The sequence below is a fragment of the Corvus hawaiiensis genome, chromosome 5 (genome assembly GCF_020740725.1).
Source record: "Corvus hawaiiensis isolate bCorHaw1 chromosome 5, bCorHaw1.pri.cur, whole genome shotgun sequence".
In the NCBI taxonomy this organism is placed as follows: Eukaryota; Metazoa; Chordata; class Aves; order Passeriformes; family Corvidae; genus Corvus; species Corvus hawaiiensis.
Genome location: NC_063217.1, coordinates 1,486,959 through 1,511,321, shown reverse-complemented (window position 1 = coordinate 1,511,321; position 24,363 = coordinate 1,486,959). Strand labels below are relative to the sequence as shown.

The 24,363-nt window shown below is 52.4% G+C and overlaps 1 protein-coding gene across 8 annotated transcripts in view; it reads right to left on the bottom strand.

The window, feature by feature from the left end:
- The window catches only part of EXOC6B (exocyst complex component 6B), a 271,080-nt gene that overhangs the window by 162,495 nt on the left and 84,222 nt on the right, over positions 1-24,363 (bottom strand). For 5 of the 8 annotated variants that reach the window (XM_048303538.1, XM_048303540.1, XM_048303539.1 and 2 more), the window contains exon 7: positions 17,601-17,672. The exons of the other annotated variants lie outside the window; for them this stretch is intronic. In XM_048303538.1, coding sequence (XP_048159495.1) covers positions 17,601-17,672 — 72 coding nt within the window. The remainder of the gene's footprint in view (positions 1-17,600; positions 17,673-24,363) is intronic. 8 annotated transcript variants of the gene reach the window in all.

Genomic DNA, 24,363 nt, shown 5'->3' with positions numbered 1-24,363 from the left:
TGGGTGAAATCCCCCACGCTGGGAGCTGCCCTGACGCCGGGCTGGTTTAACTCCGCCTGTTCGCACAGCGCCGGAGAGGCTCCCCTGGCCCGGTGAGACACAATGGTGACTCAAAGCTCCCGTGTGGGAACTCCCACACGCTGCTTCCACCTCTCCTCACTCGGAACTGGGACCCAGCCGAAGCCCTGAGTAAGAGAGGGAGCAGCAGAGGAATCCCAACCAAAGCTGGGCACAGGCGAGAGGGTCCCAGGCTCACCCAGCCCGGCCCGGGATGACTCAGGAGCACCCAAGCGTGCAGGGCCCGGCTTCGGGAGCTCTCCCGGGGAATTGGGATTGTTTTCCAAGCCAGGCCTTGTTCCAACACGCTCCCTGACAAGCAAGGCATGACACGGGCAACAGGGATTGGGTTGGTTCGGTTTTTTTTTCCAGTGAAACTGTTAAAAAGGAGAAATCCTTTGTTTCCTCAGGAAAAAAAACCAGAAGGAAAGAGGAGAGGAGAGGAGAGGAGAGGAGAGGAGAGGAGAGGAGAGGAGAGGAGAGGAGAGGAGAGGAGAGGAGAGGAGAGGAGAGGAGAGGAGAGGAGAGGAGAGGAGAGGAGAGGAGAGGAGAGGAGAGGAGAGGAGAGGAGAGGAGAGGAGAGGAGAGGAGAGGAGAGGAGAGGAGAGGAGAGGAGAGGAGAGGAGAGGAGAGGAGAGGAGAGGAGAGGAGAGGAGAGGAGAGGAGAGGAGAGGAGAGGAGAGGAGAGGAGAGGAGAGGAGAGGAGAGGAGAGGAGAGGAGAGGAGAGGAGAGGAGAGGACTAAAGGGACAGATTCAGGCTTTGATTTAAGGACACTATCAGAGAATCAGAATTACAAAACTGGGCAGTTCATGGAATCACAGAGAGGTTTGGGTTGGAAAAGCTCATCCCATTCCAGCCCTTCCACAGGCAGGGACACCCTCCACTACCCCAGGTTGGTCCGAGCCTCTCCCTGCCCTCCCTTGGGCTCCCCGAGTGCAGCTCTGGGGCCTGGAGCGAGCCCGGAGCACCAGGAAAGCTCCTCCTCAACCCCAAGGCCCTCGGCGAGATCCCAGCCCCCAGGATCTCTCCCAGCACAGGAATATTCCCAGCTCCAGCAGCCCTTGCCTCTCCTCAAACCCTCCTGGGGACTCTCCAGGTGCTGTCCCCACCTCTGTCCTCACCCAGGGAAGGTGGGACCCTCCCCCCTCTGCATATTCAGGGTAAAAGCAGCCATGGATTGGATCTCACTGAAGGGGGAAGGTGTGAGGGACTGGGCGGCTTTCCGGGGTTTGATGCAGGGGGAATTCTGGAAAAACAACCGGGGTGTGCTCAGGATTGCAGCTTCAGCTCGGAACTGGCCCTGCTCTGACACCACACAGGGCCCTCACTCCAGCCACGAGCTTTGAACAGCCGGACTCCGACACTTCCCAAAGGTTTTGCTCCCATTTTCCCTTCCCAGCAGCCCCTGGAAGCTGCTGGTTTCCTAAGGAACAGCCTACCTGTTATCCCTGTTTTCCAGGAGCTGCTCCCTCAGCCAGCAGGGCAGACAGGGATTATTGCTCAGGGATGCTCCACTGCTTTTCCTCGGCCGTGCTGAGCCTCACAGAGCTACCCAGGGAGTTACCCCTGGCCTGGCCTTGGATGGAATCCTTGGATCCCGCTGCCCATGGGAGCTCCCAACGTGCTGTTCCACAGCCCTCCCTGGGCTCCTCAGGCACTTGGAGCTAAGGCTCCTTTCAGGATCCTGCTTTTGTTTCCATTTACCAGCCTGGGCTGGGATTTTGAAGAATTCCGAGGGACTGGCCATGGCCAGAGCAGCTCCCTGAGATGGTCCCGATTCTCCCAGAGCACACAGGGACTCAGCAAATCCCAGGATGAAGCCCAGTGTGGTTAATCCTGGACAAAACAGGATTCTGGCTTTTCCACAGGACAGCCTGCAAGTGTTTGTAAGGAGATCTGGGAAGAGCTGCAGAGATCCTTTGGATCTAACTCACATCCCAAACCTCCAGCCGGAATATCCTCAACCATTGCCGCAGTGATCTGGGATAACAGGATCCTAACGGGACACGTTCCATGGCTGGAGATCTGGGAACAGCTCCAGTAACTGAGGGAGAGAGGTGGGATTGGGAATGTTCATCACACCTGGGAAGAACCTGCTGGACTAATTCCTGAATTCCCTTTTATCCAGTTTGCCATGGCAGAGGAATGTTTTTCCATGGATTGGCCACGGGTGCTCCCCTGAAGTGCCGTGGGCTTCGGAGCCATGGACCAAAGTTAAATCCTCATGGAATGGTTTGGGTGGGAAGGGACCTGAAAGATCACCCAGTGCCACCCCATCCAGTTCCAGGGACACCTCCCACCATCCCAGCTGGATCCAAGCCCCAGTGTCCAGCCTGGCCTTGGGCATTCCCAGGGATCCAGGGGCAGCCCCAGCTGCTCTGGCAATTCCAGCCCAGCCCCTGCCCACCCTCCCAGCCAGCAATTCCTTCCCAACATCCCGGCCCAAGCTCCCCTTTCCCACTGGGAAGCCATTCCCTGCCTCCTGGCCCTCCAGGCCTTGGCCCCAGTCCCTCTGCAGCTCTCCTGGAGCCCCTTTAGGCCCTGCAAGGGGCTCGCAGCTCTCCCTGGCTCCTTCCCTTCTCCAGGGGAACATTCCCAGCTCTCCCAGCTGCCTCCAGAGCAGAGGGGCTCCAGGCCTGGAGCAGCTCCGGGGCCTCCTCTGGGCTCTCTCCAGCAGCTCCACGTCCTTCTGCTCTTGGCCCCAGGGCTGGGGCAGCTCTGCAGGTGGGCTCTCACCTGAGGGGCCCAGGGACAGAATTCCCACCTTTCCTGCTGCCCACGCTGGGATCAGCCCAGGGCTGGGGGGGTCTGGGCTGGGCCATTCCAGCCTCATCCACAACATCCCAAACCCCTCTCCCAGCGCTGCTCTCCATCCTTTCTCCTCCCAGCCCTGGATTTGTACTGGGATTGCCCCGACCCAGGTGCAGCTCCAGCCCTTGCCCTGCTGGAGGTTCTGTGCCAGCTCTTTGGGAGTGACCACCCAGCCCATCCCTCAGTCCCTGAGTGTCCATCTGTCCAGTCTGGACACATGGATGTTGCGTGGGACAGAGCCAGATGCTCTGCACAGACCCCAATGGATCATGTCAGTCCTTTTTCCCCTCTTCCATCAATACTTCAAGAGGAATCTGGGCAAGGATCACAGTTAAAGGCTGGACCCTAAAATCCAAAGAACTCCCAAGCATCCCGTTCGTCCCAGGGAACAGAGGCAGCAGCAGCACCTCCACCTTCAGGAGATTTTTAAAAACATCATTTCAGAAAAAAAAAAAAAAAGGATAAATCCTCGTTGGAACAAAGCCCTTTTCATTCTGTTTGGGAATAACCCCCCTGGTTTTTTTGATGAGAAACCCACAAAGCGGCTGCCAAAGGGGCTGAGCCACAAAGAGCAGCTCAGCTGGGGAAGAACAAAATGGCTTTTTCAGGAATAATCATCTTCCCTGGGATCCCTGAGCTTCAGGGAGCAGCAGAAGAAAGCAGAACATGATTTGGTTAGTGCTGGTTTTAATTAATCACAGAATTAGCCAGGCCCTGCCTCCCCCAGCTCGGTGACTTTAAGGAATATTTAATCCCAACACGAAAAGTTCCAGCTTTACAGAGAAGCTTCAATTTCATTTTGCTGCCTCTGCTTCACAAAGATTCCTCTGATAATGTGAAATATTCTGTTGATAAACACATTTTTCTCCTTCTCTAAGCACTGGGGCGTGAGGCTTGGGGGTTTAGAGAAGAGATTACAGCAGAGGAAAATGAAATTATACATTCAGCACTCAGCAGTGCTCTCCAAAACCAACTCTCCCAACTGAAACCGCCTTTTGTGGTCTTTTTTAACATAAAAACGAACTCAGTCAACACATTACATAATTCTCCTCTCCCACAGTATGTTCCCAGGATTTTCCTCTCTGCATCCATCACCAATATTTCACTTGCACCACGATTTTTAGTACTGAGCCTAAAAAGATTTTAAGTCCACAGCGATAAATCAAAACCCGATCTCATCTCGCTGCTGTAAATTCACTTCATGGTCACCCTCGAAGGCACCACGAGTTATTGCAGAATTCGAATTATGCTTTAAGAAAAGTCATCTCCATGCTCTGAGTGCTCCAACCTTCCCAATTCACTGCCAGGAAGATCAAGCACGTCCCAAACCCGTTATTCCCTGGACGTCATCTGCCCTCTAAAGGCTTCTGGGGAAACTACAAAGAGCATTTTCAGCCCTCAAAAAAGCCCTGGAAGAGTTTGATTTTCCTTTTCTTTCCCTCCCCGGCCTCTGCCCCCATCCAACCCCTCAGGCTCAGCTTAACCAGGCTCTGCCTGAGCTCAGCCTCGTCAGGACCATCCTCGACTCAAGGAAAACTCCACGGGAGAGAGCCTGGATCTCCCTCTATGGAGGCTGAGGGATGAGCATCAGGCACAGATCAGATTTAATCCAGGCCTAATTCCGTGGATTTTACAGTTCAATATTCCCTGGCCAGGACAAGGCCTGGCTGTGGCAGCAGGACCCCCCCAGATTCCCAACAATTCCCGCCTGGAATCCCTGGCAGTGTCCAAGGCCAGGCTGGAGGGGCAGCAGGAGGTGTCCCTGCCCGTGGGATGGGATTTAAGGTTCCTTCCCACCCAACCCATTCCAGGAGCATCCCGACCAGCAACAACTCGGGATTGAGGCAGATCCCAGAATCCCACAACCATTACGGTTGGAAAAGTCCTCACAGACCATCAAGAGACCCAAGCCCGCCCTGAATTCCCCAAAACCCTTCATCCCAAGGCACCAGGGGGTGCTCCCAGCAGGAACAGCCCGTCCCTGTTCTATGGACACCACAAAGAAATCGCAGCCCAAAAATCACCTCAGAAATACTAAAAGAATAAAATCCAAACGATCCCAACCCCACTGCCAAGGATTTGCAGGATTGAAATTCCCAGCAGATTCAGCAGAGCCACCCCCTCCAGCCCTTCCCTGGCCACCAGTCCGGATCCTTCCCACCCCTCCCAGCCCTCCTTCCCGAGGTTTCCAACTCCCAGACTTCCAAATTACCAATCCTGGTTTTAAGAGCCCAAAATAAACAGCAGCTCATACCGGGAAAAAAAAATAAAATAATTTTTTTTTCTTAAAAAAAAAAAAAAGGGCAATTAAAAAGTCAGAATTCCTCCAAGTCCTCATTAGTAGAAGTTTTATATCCCTCCGACATGTGGCATTCCAGGAGAAAACCTGGCAGAGGGAAAAATGCCCTGCTCCACCTTTCCCGACCACAGCAGCGTTTCAGCCTTGGCAAAGGTGGCTCCCATTAGGGCCTTTTTTTTTTTTTCCATTGGAAATTTACTGGTTAATTTTATGGGAACAAATAAAGGGAGCTGCGTATTATAAATCTATTAAGGATAAAAAACATAACTCTGCAAATAAAAAGCCCGGAAAAATCTCACACCTCCCCTCCAGCCCTTTCCAATTTTCATTTATGGGCCTTTTAAAAGGAAAAAGTGGAGCTGGGAGGTCCTCCCTGAGTCCCCACGATTGCCACACGTGTGGCATCGCTGCTCAGCCCTCGGGAAGGAGCAGGTTTATGGAGCCATCCCCTTTTCCAGGTGACCAACTCCACCTGCTGCTGAAACAGGAAAAAATCCCTTTTTTAAAGTGAATTTTGCTCTCCCCACAGGATGGGGTTGGTGAGGGAAGCTGAAGGATGAAATTCCAAAGGGTTTCAACCGGTTTGCCTCCATGTGGAGTTAATGGGGCTGCACCTGCTTTTCACAAGGTGTGAACGTGACCCCCCAAGCGCTCAGGGAGGGTCCAGCAGTGCCTTGTCCAAGGGAATGGTGGGGAGATAAATCCAGCTGGGAAAAGGTTTGGGAACAGAACATGAAACCCACGGAGGTGGGCGAGCAAAAGGCCACGAGGTTCAGCCAGGCCAAGGGCTGGAGCTGCACCTGGGTCGGGGAAATCCCAGCACAAATCCAGGCTGGGAGGAGAAAGGATGGAGAGCAGCCCTGGGAGGAGGATCTGGGATACTGTGGATGAGGCTGGAATGGCCCAGCCCAGACCCCCCCAGCCCTGGGCTGATCCCAGCGTGGGCAGCAGGAAAGGTGGGAATTCTGTCCCTGGGCCCCTCAGGTGAGAGCCCACCTGCAGAGCTGCCCCAGCCCTGGGGCCAAGAGCAGAAGGACGTGGAGCTGCTGGAGAGAGCCCAGAGGAGGCCCCGGAGCTGCTCCAGGCCTGGAGCCCCTCTGCTCTGGAGGCAGCTGGGAGAGCTGGGAATGTTGCCCTGGAGAAGGGAAGGAGCCAGGGAGAGCTGCGAGCCCCTTGCAGGGCCTAAAGGGGCTCCAGGAGAGCTGCAGAGGGACTGGGGCCAAGGCCTGGAGGGCCAGGAGGCAGGGAATGGCTTCCCAGTGGGAAAGGGGAGCTTGGGCTGGGATGTTGGGAAGGAATTGCTGGCTGGGAGGGTGGGCAGGGGCTGGGCTGGAATTGCCAGAGCAGCTGGGGCTGCCCCTGGATCCCTGGGAATGTCCAAGGCCAGGCTGGACACTGGGGCTTGGATCCAGCTGGGATAGCGGGAGGGGTCCCTGCCCATGGATGGGGTGGCACTGGGTGATGTTTAAGATCCCTTTTAACCCAACCCATTCCAGGATCCTGGGATACCTTTGGATCGCAGGGAACACACTGATGAAGGGAAAGTTCAGCCAAAGCCGCCAACACAACCAACCCCGATGGTTTTCCATCAGTATCAGTGGAATTGTCTCCAGGGAAATCCCAGCTGCCTTTGCTGACCCCCACTCACTGCAGGGACCGGGATGTGTCCGCAGGAGAGGCTCTGGAGCAGCTCCACCCACGGCTCATAGCTGACCTCGGCATTTGGGTGTCCCAGGTTCCTCCTGGGAACTGCTCCTCCCCGCAGGACCTACCCGGCCTGCAGCAGGGACAGAGGAACTCCGTGGGATGGGGCAGGAGGGCAAGGGACGGCACCAGATCCAGGAAACGGGGAAAAAAGGGTCAAAAAGGGAAAACTCAAGTTCCACCTGCCAATAGCTGAGCTCCACCCACAGCTCCCAAAGGCAGGAACAACTTCCAAGCCTTTGGTCAGAGCTGGGATCAAAGGGAATCCAAGAACCTGGGATCAACTGAATTCCTGTGTCCAGCCTCCTAAATTTCATTCCTTATTGGGAGAGGGAAGAGTTCCCTTAACTCCTGGGCATTTTACAGGGATATTTGTTCCCTGGTCGCCTCAGAACCGCAGAATTTGGATTATTTTAGGCAATCAGGTGACGCTTGAGGAAGAAAAAGACAGGGAGACAACTTCAGGCAGCCCCAAAAACACCTTCCTGCCTTGTCCCCACCCACGTGCAGCACTGCTGGAATTGCCCAGAGCTCCCAGGAATGGATGCAAGGAAGAATCCCACCTAAAAATGTCTTTTGTTTTCCCCCAGCACAGTGACTGGGAGAGCCCCTGACAGAACAACCCCAGAGATTTCCTTCTGCAAACCATCAGAAAACTCCTCAAGGACCTGGAACCTCCTCATCCTCCACATAAATTCCAAGCTGCCTTTTTCTTCCCTTTCCAAGTGAAGTGGAAAAGAGAGATCCTCCCATGTCCCAAACTCTTAATAATGTTCTTCAAACGCTTTGGAGATGCTTCAAGAGAAAGCACTGAAGAAATATTAACCAGGATTTCATCCGAAAGCCTTGGAGCTCATTTCAGGGCCAGCTCCACATTCCAGCCCCATTCCCTGTTCCCAGATCCCTCCTGGTTTAAGGTGATGGGCGTCTGGGTACTTCAAAAGGTTGGAAACCTCAAGAGCTTTGCCCTGAAGAGTTTATAAATCCCTTTTCCCCCGTTTTGTGAGTGGAACCCCAGGTTTTCCACAATCCCAGAGGGATATGAAGGAAAATTTGGCCGTGGATGATGCCCCGGTCCCAACCCTGGAGCCTGAGAACTCCTGGAGCTGCCCAGCCTGACACTAATGAAAAATAAGGAGCTCCCAGCACAGCTGCCTTGCGAGGAAACACCAAAAATGTGCTCCTAATTTCTTGTTCAGCTCCCAAGATTTGTGAGGACTTTGTGGAGCTACTGCAACGAGTTAGGAATGATGAAGTGCAAGGCTCCGGCTCCGGCCAAGCGGCGGAGGATGCAGACACTGCCTCGTTAGTGCCCCACTAATTGAGGTCCTGCTCAGCCCGGAACGCCGAGGGAGCAGCAGGGAAACGTCTGGGGTCTTTCCTTGTGCCGGCCATCCTTTAAAAACCCCTTTGTAAACCCCCATCGTGCCCCAGGAAGTGGCCCTGGAATGTTCAGGGGGATTCTCGGCCGGATCTTTCTTCCCGAAGTTGAAGCAGAAACTTTGGGGAGCGATTTGGATACGTGGATTTAAGGGAAAAACTGTGGGATGTGGGAAATGTGGATTTTCCAAGCTCACCTTGGAAACCAGGCTCTGGTTCTTGTCGAGCTTCCAGGGAAGCAGGAGCAAGGATGGGCAAAGAGAAGGTCCAGTTAAATGTTGGGAGAGTGGGAAAAGAGGGGCTTTTGGAATTCTGTGGAAGACTTCAAGGATTTTATCAAGGCCAGGCTGGACACTGGGGCCTGGAGCAACCTGGGATAGTGGGAGGTGTCCCTGCCCATGGATGGGGTGGAATGGGATGGGATGGGATGGGATGGGATGGGATGGGATGGGATGGGATTTAAGGTCCCTTCTATCCCAAAGCATTCTGGGATTCTGGAGCCCCTCTGCTCTGGAGGCAGCTGGGAGAGCTGGGAGTGTTGCCCTGGAGAAGGGAAGGAGCCAGGGAGAGCTGCGAGCCCCTTGCAGGGCCTAAAGGGGCTCCAGGAGAGCTGCAGAGGGACTGGGGCCAAGGCCTGGAGGGCCAGGAGGCAGGGAATGGCTTCCCAGTGGGAAAGGGGAGCTTGGGCTGGGATGCTGGGAAGGAATTGCTGGCTGGGAGGGAGAGAAGAAACAAGTCCCTTCTCCTCTAAATGGATCCCATATTTTTCCCAAGACTAAAAGAATTCCCCTCAGCACTCCACAGCCCAGGGTTTTCCCTCCCTCTCTTGTATCTTTAGCCCTGACAATAAATTCCTCCAACCATTCCATACCTACCATTCCCATGAATCCCTTCCCCAGTTTTAGGAACCCCCCAGTCTGTTCCCAAGAGTTTCATGTCAGGGGAAGAGGAGCTTCCTCAAAACCTTAACAAAAAAACCTTCACCCAAAAGACATGAAAGAAAACTCTTCTTCCCAGTGGTTCTTCCTGGTGCTTGAGGCAATCACTTCTTGGAAACAGGATTTCACCCAGGGGATTTTGTGGATAGCTGCCCTTTCTAAGGAGAGGTTTGCAGCTCACCCTCACTGCAGGAGGATCCCCAAACATTATTTTTGTGAGCCAAGAGGAGCAACACCAGAGAGGGACAGGAGCAACATCCTACACAGACCCCACCAAAAAACTCCTGCAACTCCCTGTCCTGGAAAAAACCACAGGACAATTCATGTGCAGCTGGAAAAGTCAGATGATCAGAAAGAAGAAAACTCCTAAGAAACAGAAGCAGCAGAAGAAAAAGGAGAAGATTCCAAAACAGAAGATTTCAAACAAGAAAAAGACAATTCCAAAGGAGAAGAAAAGATTCCAAGGAAGAGGAAGAATATTCCAAAGAAGGTTTCAAGGAAGAAGCAGAAGATTCCAAGGAAGAAGATTCCCAAGAAGATGAAGATGATTCCCAAGAGGAAGAGGGGCCTGTGGAAGGACACTGTCCCCTCACCACTCCCAAGGGACACGGAAGGCTGTTCCTAAACCTTCTTCCAAGCATCCCTTGGGACACCAGGCAGGATTTCTGCTCCTTGGCAGCTCCTGCCCTGCCCAGCCTGGAGCCACGAGCTGGAGTAAACCCAGGTTTAAAAACCACCCTGGGATGCGGCACCACAGCGAGTGGAAGGGAAGTCAGCTGCTCTCCTCACTGGGGGAGGAAATTCAAATTCCAGAGTGGGAAACGAGAAACAGAAGGAAAACTGAGGGTCCTCGTGCTCGGGAGGGGCTGCTGTGGGAAGGGATCAATGAATTCTCCTGAGGGCATCAACAACAGCCCGGCTTAAGGAGCAACTCCTGAGCTTAGGCCTGGCCTGAGGGAACGGAGAGACCTGGAGAGGGGGAAAAGTGGGAATGTGGAGCGGTGCAAAAGTGAATCCACACATCGGCCACCAGCAGGGCCTGGAAGGGTGTGGGGCCAGCCAGGAATGGGAGCTGGAGCTCAGGAAGACAAAGAGGCCACCACGGGAAGCACTGGAAGGAGAGGAAAGATCAGGGCCTCCATCGGGAGGGACGGAAAGGCCACGCTGAGGATGTGACAGAATCCCTGGAGACAAGGGAATTTTGGACTGAGAGGTGAATAAAAATTGGGAAAGACCTAAATGCTGAGTAAAAGAAATATCTCAACAAGTGGGTGAATTCCAGAGGAAGGAGAGGTGGGATTCATCCACATCCCACACACAGCAGCTCCAGGAGGAACGGCCAAACAGCATCGTTATCCCAGGAATTCAGGACCTCTAATTAAACATGGCCAGAAGGTCCAGGCAGATGTTGGAATAGCACGCTCTGGAGAAGAAGGGTTGGAGAGTATTTGGAAAAATTCCTCGTTTCATAGAATCCCAGGCTGGGCTGGGCTGGGCAGGACCTACAAAGGTCCTTTAGTCCAACCCCTGCCACGGGCAGGGCCATCTTCCACTAAATCACGCCCTGTCCAACCTGGCCTGGAATATTCCCAGGGATGTGGCATCCCCCACCTCTCTGGGCAGCCATGCCAGGGTTTTACCACCCTCATTTGGAGAAATTTACTCTTTATGTCTCATTTCAATCGAGCCCTCAGCCCCTGTCCCACCACAACAGGCCCTGCCATAAGATCTGCCCCTGTTTACGAGGACACAGCAGTCCCTGCTTCCCCTCTCTGACGGGGAGGTTTCAGAAGCGGAGTTTGCCTGCCTGGGGGCGAGCAGGGACGGAGTTTGATGGGACTCTGGGACCCCACGGGGCAGCTGAACGCAAGGCACGACAGACACTGGTAAACAACCCCTGTGGTCTGTATTGAGAACAGATCTGGGAGCAGGAGAAGGGGCCCAGCAGGGGGGATTTGATCTGATCCATGACCAAAACCATTCCCACGCCCCAAGCCAGCCCTTCATGGGCTGACCAATGAAGCAATCCCCCACTATTTACTCCTGCCATAAAGGGAGCCTGGTTTCCCACAATCCTGGAGCCACCGTCTCTGGGATCAATAAACCTCCTCAACAGCCACATAAAACTCCTTTCATCCCTTCTTCCCTCCAGAAAAGGTGGCAACTGCCACTCCAAGTGGCCAATCCTACCGACCAAAGGGGCCCCGTGCCCACGCCTTGGGATCAACTCCCAGCCCCACCACGGCGTCCCGGAAAACAAGTGACTGCCGCTCCTCACCCCAAAAGCTGTGGCACATGGCCTCGGCTTTGTGGGTCCTCTGGAAAGAGTTACCAAAGATAAAACAATCTTTCCATCTTCTGATTTAAAAGGGACTTCTGGGCAATGTCTGTCTTAAAAGTCAATATAAATTTGCATTTCTCCCTGGAGGCTCCTCGTTCCAAAGGGTTCCCATTGGGCTTTAACAATGCCACTGCCCTTTTTCGGGGAACAATGACAAATCCTCGTCCTCTTGATGGATGCTCGTTCCCTACAGAAGTCAACAGTAAAAATGTGAAAGGACTCAGAGCATCCACGATGTTCCTACCAAATTCCTCAGGCTCTCCAGCCAGGCACGATTAAGGACTCGGCACAAGGAGTGAGGATGTGCTGAAAGAGATCCCAATCTCACCAGAAGAGTCATCCCAGGTTCCTCCCAGTTCAGCAAAGCGGGGCTTTGCTCTTCTGGGGGGCTTTCGGCAGAGATTCCATCCCGGCTTTGGCAAGATCTGCCCACTGCAAAGGGGGACCTCCAGAGGGAAACAATGAAAGGAAAGGGAACCGAGTTCAGGCACTTCGGAGCCTAAGAAGTCACTGAACTGTTGCTCAGGCAAACTTCAGAAAGCCATTCATCTTCTGAGGGAGCCACCAGCAACGGCACTGCCGCGGCTCTGGAGCTGCTGCCATCCTTGTGGGAGGTCCTGTCAGACTCCCAGGATTTACGGAGCCGCGGGAAGATAACGCCGAGCGCTGGGATCACCACGAGGAACGATTGTCTTTTCAACAGAGAGGCAAAATTCCTCCCACCCACTGCCAGCCCTGGGCAGCCCAGCCTGTCTAAAGCCACGGCTACAGGTGGCACCTCGACTCCAAACACCCCCGGGTCCAGGAGAGGGGGAGACTCCAGGAACACCGGAGAAATTCCGACAGACCTGCAGGGAATTCGGAAGGATGAGAGGTTCTGCAGAGGGTCTAGTACCAATCCCAAAAACCTCCTGGCACAGAGGGGGTCTGGGTCTCTGCAGAACCAAAATGGACTCATGAGTCATAGTTAGTATTTGTTGATAATTACAGACACTTCAGGAGCGGATTAAAGCGGATTAAACACAAGTTTCTGCTCTCCTTTGAAACAGGTCATGTCCAGCTGCGGGCCCAGCACAAGACCCCCACTTTGCCATCCCTGTCCCTCGGGACAAATGAAACCTTGTTAGCATCCAGCAGGAACTTCCCACCCTTAACTGCACATCCATGGAAAGCAGACCTTTCCAATGGCTTTCACAGCAGTCCCACACCAGAACTCCCCTGGAGCAGCTGAGGAGCCGAATCCTTCTGTGGATTTATCCCATCAACAGCTGGGATCGGTCACTGGTGTAGGAGCCCAGAGTGCTGAGAGGATTTCTCTGCCTGTTTTTAAGGGTTCTTACCCCCCTGAACAGCACTGGTTTTACCTCCAACCTTGGAAAAAATTACCAACGATCAGACAAGAACTAGAAAATGCAGTGGTGTGAATTAGGTGATAGACTACTATGTAAGATTGTCACAGGGTGAAATATTTAGAGGTTTTGGGCTTCTCTTTGTAGTAAATAGGTAAGAGTAAAAAACATCAAAATGGAGGATTGTTGTTGTTCTCTAAACCTTCTACTCCTTCTTCTACTACTCCATGTTCTGCAGTCAAAGTAGTTTGGAATGATTGGATAGAAAATTCTGCAGTTCCTGGCTGTGTTACTGAAGAATTGGTAGGAAAGTGAAAATAATGTACGTTTTTAGTAACTACTGGTTAAAATATCTTTAAAAGGCTGTGTAAATCTTGATAGAGAGGCCTCACTCCTGCTTTCTGTGCTCTATGCTGTACCTGGGTCACACTGGTGGCTCAGTTCCTCTGATAAGACTTAATAAACAACTATCTGCAAGCATTGAAACTCCAGGAAAAGTCTGGGTTTGTCTTTGAAACTCCTTGCAAGGACTTTCAGAAAACTCTCTCCCATCGGGAGGGATTTGATTTGTGGCACAGTTCAGTGTCACTTGGAAGCAGAACAAGCTGTGAGTGTGTGGAAACGACTCCAGCGGCTTCCCTTGCTGCCCTCGCCCTGCCTTCGGAAGCGCCGGAGCGACTTCCATGGCAAGGATGTCACTGGGACTCCAGTGCCGGGCACCAGCTCCAGGAACTCCTCGGCTTGGGCACGCTCTGCTCGGCCAGGGCAACCCCCAGGAGTGCTGGAAGGGCTGGGCTGGCTGAGGGCACGATCCGAACCGCCTGGGACTCGTGGGGGACGAAGCTCTGCCCCCACAGCAGCAGCGGCTGCTCCTGGCCAAGGGCTCTGGGAAGCTCCAGGCAGGAAAAATTCCCAACTCCACAGGCTCAGGTTCTGGGATCAAGGAGATCCTCCCAGTCAACGTCTATGGGTAGTCATGGAATGGTTTGGTGGGAAGGGACCAAAAGATCAGCCAGTGCCACCCCATCCATGGGCAGGGACAGCTCCCACTATCCCAGCTGGATCCAAGCCCCAGTGTCCAGCCTGGCCTTGGGCACTGCCAGGGATCCAGGGGCAGCCCCAGCTGCTCTGGCAATTCCAGCCCAGCCCCTCCCCACCCTCCCAGCCAGCAATTCCTTCCCAACATCCCACCTAAACCTGTTTCTTTTCACTTTGAAGCCAAAACCTGGACACTTCACCTCCCATCCCACCTGCCCGGGGTTAGATCGATCAAACTCATTCCCCGGCTCATCCCAAGCTGAGCAGACACAGCAGTGATCCTCGGAAAACATGAAAGCAGAACAAAAATGGATAAATGGATAACCTCCCCATTTTCTCCTCTCAGGGACAGGCTCCCCATCACCACAGGTTTGTCCCAGCACCTGGTTCTTTCCAGAAAGGAGGATTTTCACCAGACACTTGGCTGTACTGCAGGAATACCCTGAAATATTCCTCAACCTCCAGCTCGCAATAAAAAACTTTAACCCTAAATATTTAACCAAGGCACCTTTACTTGCTGTGAATAAACCAAAAAAGACAGCTTTTGACGCAGAACTCGGGGGTTTTGCTCTTAGTTGTGGGTTGGGTTTTTAAGGACAGCAAGTAAAGATTGCACCAGGTAGGAATAAAACAACGAAATTCCAAATAAACTCTAAAAACGGCAATACAAAGAGTGACGGGGGTGGAAAAAAGGGATTTCTGCGGCTCCCACTTTGAAGAGTTTCTCACATCCCTCTCTATAGGATCAGAGCACTCAATTTATATAAAACAAATGTACAAACACGCTGGGAGAGGCTTTGGGAAGCGTTGGGAGCAGAAAGGAGGAGTTCCCACGATAAGGCGAACGGGAGAAGCCATCGGACACGGCGACAGAGGGATTCTGACACTCAGTGTGCACTAGGTTTTAATTATATTGCAATAAGGAGGTATATATGTGCATTTTTCATGATTTATAGATGGCTTCTTTAAATTCTAAGCCAAGCCGGGTTGTTTTGGGGTTGTTTTTTTTTAAGAAAAAACCCCCAGTTTTTTAAAAAATAATTAAAAATAGAAACGGCGCTGCAGCGAACATTTGGAAAATTTTTCGGAGTCGATTGTTTATTGGGACTCCAACTGATTTTAATGAAAAATATGGTTATAATTTGAAAAAAAGCAGCACTTTTATGTTTTGCATAAGGAAAGGCCCTACAATGCAACCTCCGGGGCACTTCTGGAATCAAAAAAACCTAAATCTCAAATGGTCGCCGGGGCTCGCCGGCCAAAACCCCTCCTGGAAACCCCAAAGATGTGGGTTCCAAAGTATTCCAAGTATCCACAACAAGTGAAACTGGATGTAGGGAAGTATGTTCTCAACATTTCCTTCTGTTTCTGGTGAAACTGGAACCAGATGACCCCGACCAGCACATTGTGTGAAGGGGTCACTAAGCAGCTGCAGCTGCAGCCCCACTGCTGAGCAGCGACATCGGCGCTGATCGGTTCCATCCCGCTCCGGGGAAAGGTCATCCCGGGGGTAACGTGGCACCACCCCGCCCCTCGGAGCATCCCAGCGCAGCCCCAAGGCCAGGAGTTCTCTGCAGAACTCGGCCAGGAGTTCTCTGGAGAGCACAGTCCCAGGCAGAGATGGTGGCCCGGTGCTGGGCGCCTTACTTGGGGCTGCGATGGATATTGAGGTCCTTCTCCCAGTGGGATAAAGATCCAGGTCTCTCCCCCGTGGGGGGTTCTCCCATACGGCCCTTCCCTGCTCGTTCCACCACAAAGCCATCCCAGTTGGGTTTCCTGGCTCTGTGAGGTCACAGGAAAGGTCCCGGGTGACCCTGGCAGGACCTGGCCCAGCCTGAAGTGATGCTGCCTTCACCTTCCACAGGAACGTGGCCTTTCCTCCCCTTCTCCAGTTCACCCACAGGAAATCAAACCATGAAGTAAATTTCTTCACTCAGGCCTTGGAAGTGCCCAGGGAGGTTTGGAGTGCCCATCCCTGGAGGTATCCAAGGGAGGCCTGGAGGTGGCACTCAGTGCCAAGGTGGGCATTGGGCACAGCTTGGATTTGATGGTCTGGGAGGGCTTTTCCAACCTCGATGATCCCGGGATTCTGTGATTGTCTTAGATGGGATATTAAGGGGAAATCGTTCCCTGGGAGGGTGGGGAGGCCCTGGCACAGATTCCCAGAGCAGCTGGGGCTGCCCCTGGATCCCTGGCAGTGCCCAAGGCCAGGCTGGACACTGGGGCTTGGATCCACCTGGGATAGTGGGAGCTGTCCCTGCCATGGATGGGGTGGAATGGGATGAGCTTACAGGTCCCTTCCCACCAGACCATCCCATAATTATATGATCAAACAAACCACACTGAGTTCAGCAGGAGCTGGGGTTGTCCAGACATCAAAGGGTTGGAGACGACACCCCTTCATCCCAGAACCACCATCCCCTAAATGCCACAAACCCCTAAATCAGCACCCCCTGGGCCAGCACCCACTTGGAAAAACTCCCTTTTCCAACCAGAGGGGACTTTTTCTCCCACTTTTTGGACAACTTAAAGAGCCGTGACTTGATGGCAATTGCTCAGGGCACACGAAATAGGTAAAAATTAGGAATAAACCAGCAGCACCAATAGTCCACACACACACACAACGTACACACAGCTCCAAGAGGACCGGTTCCATCAAGCTGAAAATAATTAAGAGGCAAATCAGTGGGGAGAAAGAACGTAATCAGAAAAATATGAAGCCTAATTGAAAATTGTTTAAGAACATTTTAACGAGATGCTCCAGAAGCCGCAATCCCACAACTGAGCGGGGCGGCCACGCTGGTTGAAAAGCAAACCTGGCGCAGATGGGAGTTAAAGAGGCCATAAAAAAAGAGGGGAAAAGAAAAAGGGAACACGACAAAGGGAATAAAGGGAAAAGCTGGGGCTGCCAAAGGGAAATCTGGTGTTAGGATGTGCAGGGGCTGATATGGGAAGCAAGAGATGCACGGAGAAATCATTGGCTGGTTAAGTCTATCCCTGATTTCTTTTTTTGGGAACATTCAAACAATCCAAGGGATGCGTTCTCTAAAAGGGGAATTTTTGGTAGTGTCCAAGGCCAGGTTGGATGGAGCAACCTGGGATAGTGGGAGGTGTCCCTGCCCGTGGCAGGCGGTGGAGTGGGATGGGATTTAAGGTCCCTTCCAAACCAAACCAGTCTGGGATTCCATGACTTTTTTTTTTTTCCCTGAAGAACTTGAAAAAAATCTCAACTTTGTGAACAGCTGAGGGAGGTCATGGAATCACAGCCATGGAAATCACATCCCCTCAGATTGCAATCCAGTGGCAGGTGGGCCAGCGAAGCACATTTTGGGTCAGCAGATTGTACAGGTCAGGTGTACAACCACAGAAACAGTGCTGGGACTCCTCCTGAAAGACTGGACTCGGTTCTGACATCCAGATTCCAGAAGCTGGGTGAAAATCCTCTCTTGTTTCGTAGCCCAGCAGATGCCCAGACTGGAAAACTGGGAGTATTTTCCATTGGGAAGTCGATTTCTAACCACAGCAAAGGTTAGTGAGCTGTAAGTCCTCAGCCAGGGAACGCAGATTTGCAGTTTAGTGCCACAAAATCAACCCCAGGCGGCCAAAGAAAGCCAAAGGTGGACTGGGAATTAGGTCCAGGTTATTCTCCAGGAGAGGGAATTAGTGACCAGTGCAAAGTACCTGAACATCTGGAGAGAGCAGGAGACTGAAGAATATCCTGGCAATTATTTTCCAGTGATTGTATCTGCAATCCTTTAGGGAGTGAAGGGAACAAACATTAATAAAAGAAGAAGCAGCAGCAGCAAAGCAGAGAAGACAGAGAGCAGACAGGCAAGGAAAATTCCTCAAGAGTGGAAGCAAAGAAAGCAGAAAGCTGACAAAAACATGGGATTAAGGAATTTGTACAACTGAAGGCAGCAAGAAAAGGGAAACTAAACCCAGAACTGCTACACCTGGCAGGACTGGGCTGGTCATGAGGGACAAGGCCAAGTGCAAGGTCCCGCACCGGGGTCAGGGCAACAAATCCAGGCTGGGAGGAGAAAGGATGGAGAGCAGCCCTGGGAGAAGGATTTGGGATGTTGTGGATGAGGCTGGAATGGCCCAGCCCAGACCCCCCCAGCCCTGGGCTGATCCCAGCGTGGGCAGCAGGAAAGGTGGGAATTCTGTCCCTGGGCCCCTCAGGTGAGAGCCCACCTGCAGAGCTGCCCCAGCCCTGGGGCCAAGAGCAGAAGGACGTGGAGCTGCTGGAGAGAGCCCAGAGGAGGCCCCGGAGCTGCTCCAGGCCTGGAGCCCCTCTGCTCTGGAGGCAGCTGGGAGAGCTGGGAATGTTGCCCTGGAGAAGGGAAGGAGCCAGGGAGAGCTGCGAGCCCCTTGCAGGGCCTAAAGGGGCTCCAGGAGAGCTGCAGAGGGACTGGGGCCAAGGCCTGGAGGGCCAGGAGGCAGGGAATGGCTTCCCAGTGGGAAAGGGGAGCTTGGGCTGGGATGTTGGGAAGGAATTGCTGGCTGGGAGGGTGGGGAGGGGCTGGGCTGGAATTGCCAGAGCAGCTGGGGCTGCCCCTGGATCCCTGGGAATGCCCAAGGCCAGGCTGGACACTGGGGCTTGGAGCAGCCTGGGACAGTGGGAGCTGTCCCTGCCCACGGATGGGGTGGCCCTGGATGGGATTGAAGGTCCCTCCCAACCCAAACCATTCCATGATTCCATGAAATACCAGAGTTTCAAGGCCTAGAGATGAGAAAATCATCATTGTTACACCTTGAGTTGTTTCTGTACCTGGAGTAAGCCCAGAGCACAGAACTGACCCAGCTGGGCCCTGGCTGGGCTGGGTCTGAACTCTCCGATTTTGTGAACATCGAAATCTCCTCATTTAAAGTGAACTTTTCCTGTAAAAAATCTGTGCTTTTCAAGCTGCCCAAACGCCTCAGCCTGGAGTGAGAACAGACAGAGAACCATTAACCCTGGAAATGGTTTGGTGAGGAAAAAATGTAAATACAGAGAGGAATAAAGAGGGAAAATTCCGAGCCGGGCACCAAGGCCACGTCTCGTCCTTCATGGCACCGGCTGATACCAGCTGTGGGATCGTTCCCAAAATAAATCCATGCCCGAGACAACCAAAAAACTCTTTCTGACTCAGGCAAGCCCTGGTGCCCAAGGCCACCCTCTCCCCCAAGGTCAGGCTCCTCCGTGAGTCAGAGCCTGATTCCTTTTCCCGTAACGCAGCAAGCTCAGCACTCCAAGAATTTCCAAGTTTCATCAAAATCCATAAACACGTTTTATTCCATCCAGGAGAACATTGAACTTGGCGGCACCGAGCACCGCAGCGGTGGCCGCGAGTCAAGAAAAATCCTCTTTGGAAGAGTCAAAACATCTCCCAGGAGTGAAATGAAGGAGGTCTGGAAAATGGGCATCTCCTCTAAACACAGCCACCCTTTGTCATAAACAAAACATCCATAAAAAGCCGGTAATTATTCCCTATTTACATTAATGGCCTGTTAAAAACGCCTCGTTCCAGCGGGAGCGTGGAGCTCCTGGACAGCTTGGCACAGGGAGGCACCCCTGGATTAACAGCTCACCCAGGGCCACCCAGGGAGCGTTATCAGAGCCCAAATCACAGCTCCGAGTCCTTGGCTGCCCCAGCTGGAGCTCAGCTTCCCTTCCCTTTCAACTCCTCTTGGCTTTGGAAATCTGGTCTTCGCCACAAGAAGAAAAACAAGGAATTTGAAGCTCCTGTTCCTACAGGGATGAGGTTTTTGGATCACGGCGCTCAGGTAGCCCTGAACCCCAAACAAGGCAGATGAGGAGTTGGCCACTGATTAATGTCCACCTCGAGGTCGGGGCTTGTGGTTGGAACGTTGAGCTTTCAGAAGAAATGACTCACTGGGATTGTGAAGGTTTTCCAGGGATGATGCAATGGCCACCGCAAACCCTGATGGATCATCCCTGGAGGTCTTTACTCCACTCCCAAGCCTCGACCCAGCTTTGACCTTCATCTCCTCAACTCCTGGCTGCTCATCTGAAACAGTGGCTACGATCAGTGCTCTCTACCAACCAAATCAAAAGCCCCTTCTTTGATAAATGAATTAAACCCCTCAAGCCTCACAAATCCAGATTCCAACTGGCCCATCTTTGTGCAACAAAGCCAACTCCAGCCAGATGAGGACAACCCCTGCATAAACCCCAGTGCTCAAAGGGGAATGTTCTGTGGCCTGGAGTGAAGCTCTGCAGGTGGAATCAAACCAAGAGCTGCCATGAGGACGTTCCAGAGGGATTGCTCAGGACATGGCTCACTCGGAATCTTTTGCCTGAACTCTTCCATCCCACAACCTGAAAGGTGCAGCAGCTCGGGAGGAAAGGTCAAAAGATGAAGTAAAAATCTTATTTAGCAGATGCCACTCCCAACAAGGACCAGAGAGGAAAGCAGCTCCCTCTGTTCCCATATGGATCGTGGCCATAAGAAAATCCATTCCTTTAGGACACCCTAAATCCATTGGAATTGATTTCACATCAAAGATTTATTAACTCCATCCTATCCAGACACTCTCTGTACCCTGAGGTGTCTCCAAAGGATCCTGGCACAGCTGGGGCTGCCCCTGGATCCCTGGCAGTGCCCAAGGCCAGGTTGGACATTGGGGCTTGGATCCACCTGGGACAGTGGGAGCTGTCCCTGCCCATGGATGGGGTGGGATGGGATGATCCTTAATGTCCCTTCCCACCCAAACCCCTCTGTGATTCCCTGGACTGTGCAAGGCACAGGAAGTCTGCAGCTGACACTCTGCCACACATGGATATTCCATGTTCCTGGAGCTGCCAATTCCCTAAAGATGAATGGATTTCCATTTTACCATGATTTCTAGGATCTCAGGGTGGCAAACCAAGATGGAATTTCTCTGATGAGATCATCACCAACTTTGATATCAGATGCAGAACAAATCCCTGACCCTGACGTGAGCAACCTTCACTTTCTACAGCTTCGAGGTTTTGTGTTTCCCCGGCTGTTTCCAACCCCCATTTGTGTCCCAGCCTCACCTCATCCCAAATCCTGCCAGTTCCCAGCAAATATCCAGGTGGTAAGAGAGGAAAACACAAATAAAACTGACCGGCATCAACAGCTCCAAGTGATCAGAGCCTTCAGTGCCACAATGCCAGTTGTGCACCAGTTGCAAAAGCCAGGGCAGCCTCTTAGGAAATGGATTTGGCCAAAGGAAAACAGGAATTTGGGCGAAAGTCAAAGGCAGAGCTAAAAAACCCCAAAACAAGGAAAAACCAAGCAATGTCCCTTAAAAGTTTCTCCTCTAATGAGAGGAAACTGCGGATCTACAACCACAGAATTTCAAGGTATTTGTTTCTGCCTTCAAATATTTGGAATATCACAGCTTGACCACTGTTGGGGAAGATGAAGCAGGAAAGCCTTATAAATATGATTGCCTGACAAAAGATTTTGGGAATATGAAAACTACAGGCAACATCGAAATGAAAGCCACTTTTGAAATACCAGGTCTTAGTTACTGAACAACTGGAAAACAATGGTATGGCCGACTGAAGGTAATCCCCTCTTGACTGAACAATACCCTCTGCTTGCAAACAGGTCCAAGGGTCAGAGCAGACCCTACTAGCTCAGCAGAAGGGGTCCAAAGAGTAGTTTTTAGAAGTTAAGATGTAACACTCTATGGTAATATAAGAACTCTTATAGGCTGTATGTAAATGCTATAGGATTTGTATCTTGTATTAGATTGGTTAGTGACAATTAGAATATTCAGTACAGAAGATGATTTATTGTATTGTAACCAGGACTTCAGACATTCCTTACTACTACTTCCACTCCTGCTCTTACTTCCACTCTTGCTCTTACACCCTCTCTCTCTCTCTCTCACCTGTTTACTCTCTTGCTCTCTTGGGCCTGCTCAGAGCTGAGTCTGGCAGCTCTGAGCAGTGCCCCAATACCCACGCCCTTTCCAATAAACCCCATATGTCCCAAGACCTGCCTATAGAGATCTCTCGTCACCATCCGAACCCGCCAGTAACCTACAGACCGCTCTCTCCACCTTTTTTTTGGTGGGATTTGGTTTGGTTTAAAACAGCAATTCCTAATTCGATCTCTCTGGTCCCCCCGGCACCGTTTGCTGTTACCAGGAGCTTCCCACTGGGCCAGTTCCGGCTTTGCCAACACCAAACTCACAGCCAGGGATGCAAGGAGCCAGCTCCAAACTGCTCCAGGGAGTGTGACACCCAGCACAGGCGGGATCATGGGATCATTCCGGTTGGAAAGGATCCTTCAGATCATCAACCCAAACCAGTACCCAGAGAAGCTGCGGCTGCTCCATCCCTGGAAGTGTCCAAGGTCAGGCTGGAGCAGCCTGGGATGGTGGGAGGTGTCCCTGCCCATGGCAGGGGTGGGATTTAAGTTCCCTCCAAACCATTCCATGATTTTACAACCCGCAGGAACAGCACTACAACCTATGAAGCTGAACATCCTGGAAGTCTGACATGGAGGAAGGAGCATTTTGGAATTCCATGAATTCCCCAAATCCAGTGGCCCAGGGAACAGAACCTGTCCCTCCACCCCACAGCTCCAGTCCCACTCCCACGAAAAGAAGTTTGGATCTCAGCTGTTTGGACCTTCCTGGCCACGCCATGAACCAGATCCAAGTCTGTCACCCCTCCTCCATCCACCAGACGGAGCATCCAGCTCCTGCTGACCACCACAGGTGGTTCATTCCTGCCCTCACATCCACACCCTCCACACTCCTCCGGCTGCTGCTGGAGCTGAACCTCCTCCAGCTTCCCCATCAACAACAGCCCAGGGGGATTCGCTCCACCAGCAGGCCCTGCCTTCTGGAGGCGATGCCGCAGAGCCAAACTCCTCATCAGGCCCATGGGCAACTCCTCATTCCATGTGGGCAACTCCTCATTCCATGTGGGCAGCTCCTCATCAGGTCCATGGGCAACTCCTCATGAGATCCATGGGTAACTCCTCATGAGATCCATGGGCAACTCCTCATTCCATGTGGGCAACTCCTCATTCCATGTGGGCAGCTCCTCATCAGGTCCATGGGCAACTCCTCATGAGATCCATGGGCAACTCCTCATCAGGTCCATGGGCAACTCCTCCTGTGGTCTATGAACAACTCCTCATCAGGTCCATGGGCAACTCCTCATTCCATGTGGGCAACTCCTCCTGCGGTCTGTGAACTACTTCTCATGAAGTCAGTGGGCAACTCCTCATTCCATGTGAGCAACTCCTCATGAGATCCATGGGCAACTCCTCACTAATCTATGAGCAACTCCTCATCGGGTCCATGGGTAACTTTCCATGAAGTCCATGAGCAACTCCTCATTAGGTCCATGTGAAAACCCCTCATCAAGAGCAGAAAAATCCCCAGACTTAATCCATGAACTGCAGAGCACACACAGGACAAGGGGTGTTAGGACAGGGCCTCATGGACCACTTGCAACCGGTCACTTCTGGTTTTGGTGGCACAAAGCCTCAGACCCAGGGACTGAACCAGTGCAGGTCACCGTGGTCAACAACCTCACCCCTGGGCTTGGGCACAGCAGGTGACCAGGAGGTCACCTCAAAGGCTGGCCTTGATGATGTGGCACTTGGTGCCATGCTCTGGGTGACAAGGCGGTGTTGGGTCACCACCTGTGAGGTGGGTGTTAGGCTGGACTTGATGATCTCAGAGGTCTTTTCCAGCTGAGTTACTTCCGTGATTCTGTGTGATCCTGGAGGCCTTTTGCAGCCCTCGTGATCCCATGAAAGGCAGCGCTGGAGGGCAGCAAGGAGGTGACCCACACCAGGTTTTACCAAATCCCTTAGTCCACACTAAGTTCTGGAAAACTTCCTGCCCGGTTTAATTTTCCGTCTGCTGCCAAATGGAGCCCAGAGATTTCTATTTGCATCCTGGTATTTGGCAAGGGCAAGGAATATTTCCTAGCGGGAATATAAAAAGAAAATAAGCCTTCCATTCACACTGAAACATCTCCTGGACATCCCTGTGGGCCTAATTCCCAGAATGCCGAAATCCAAACCTCCAAATGGGAAAAATACACTGATTACCTGCCAGGAACCTCAGGAGAGGCAAGCCAAGCCCTAATAACAGCCTGTGTTCCCATCTGGCCTCCACACAGCAACTGCGAAAATGTCCCTGTTCGGAGCTGGACCGGCTCGTCAGGGTAATTGCCTTGGAATTAATTAAATGTTCCTCTCTGCAGCTGCACAGAACGTTCACATGGATCATTCCCTGATTGCACTGATGATTCCCTGGAATGGATGCGACCATCAGGCCTAATTCCATAAGAGTTGGATTCCATGATCCTCGTGGGTCCCTTCCAACACTCCGTGGGTGAAGAATTTGCATCTAAATATTCGCCTTTTAGGCTAAAATGCTAAAAATCGGTATGAGAATTGTGAAGGTCAATTCACAGTATGAGTCTTTAACCCTCCAA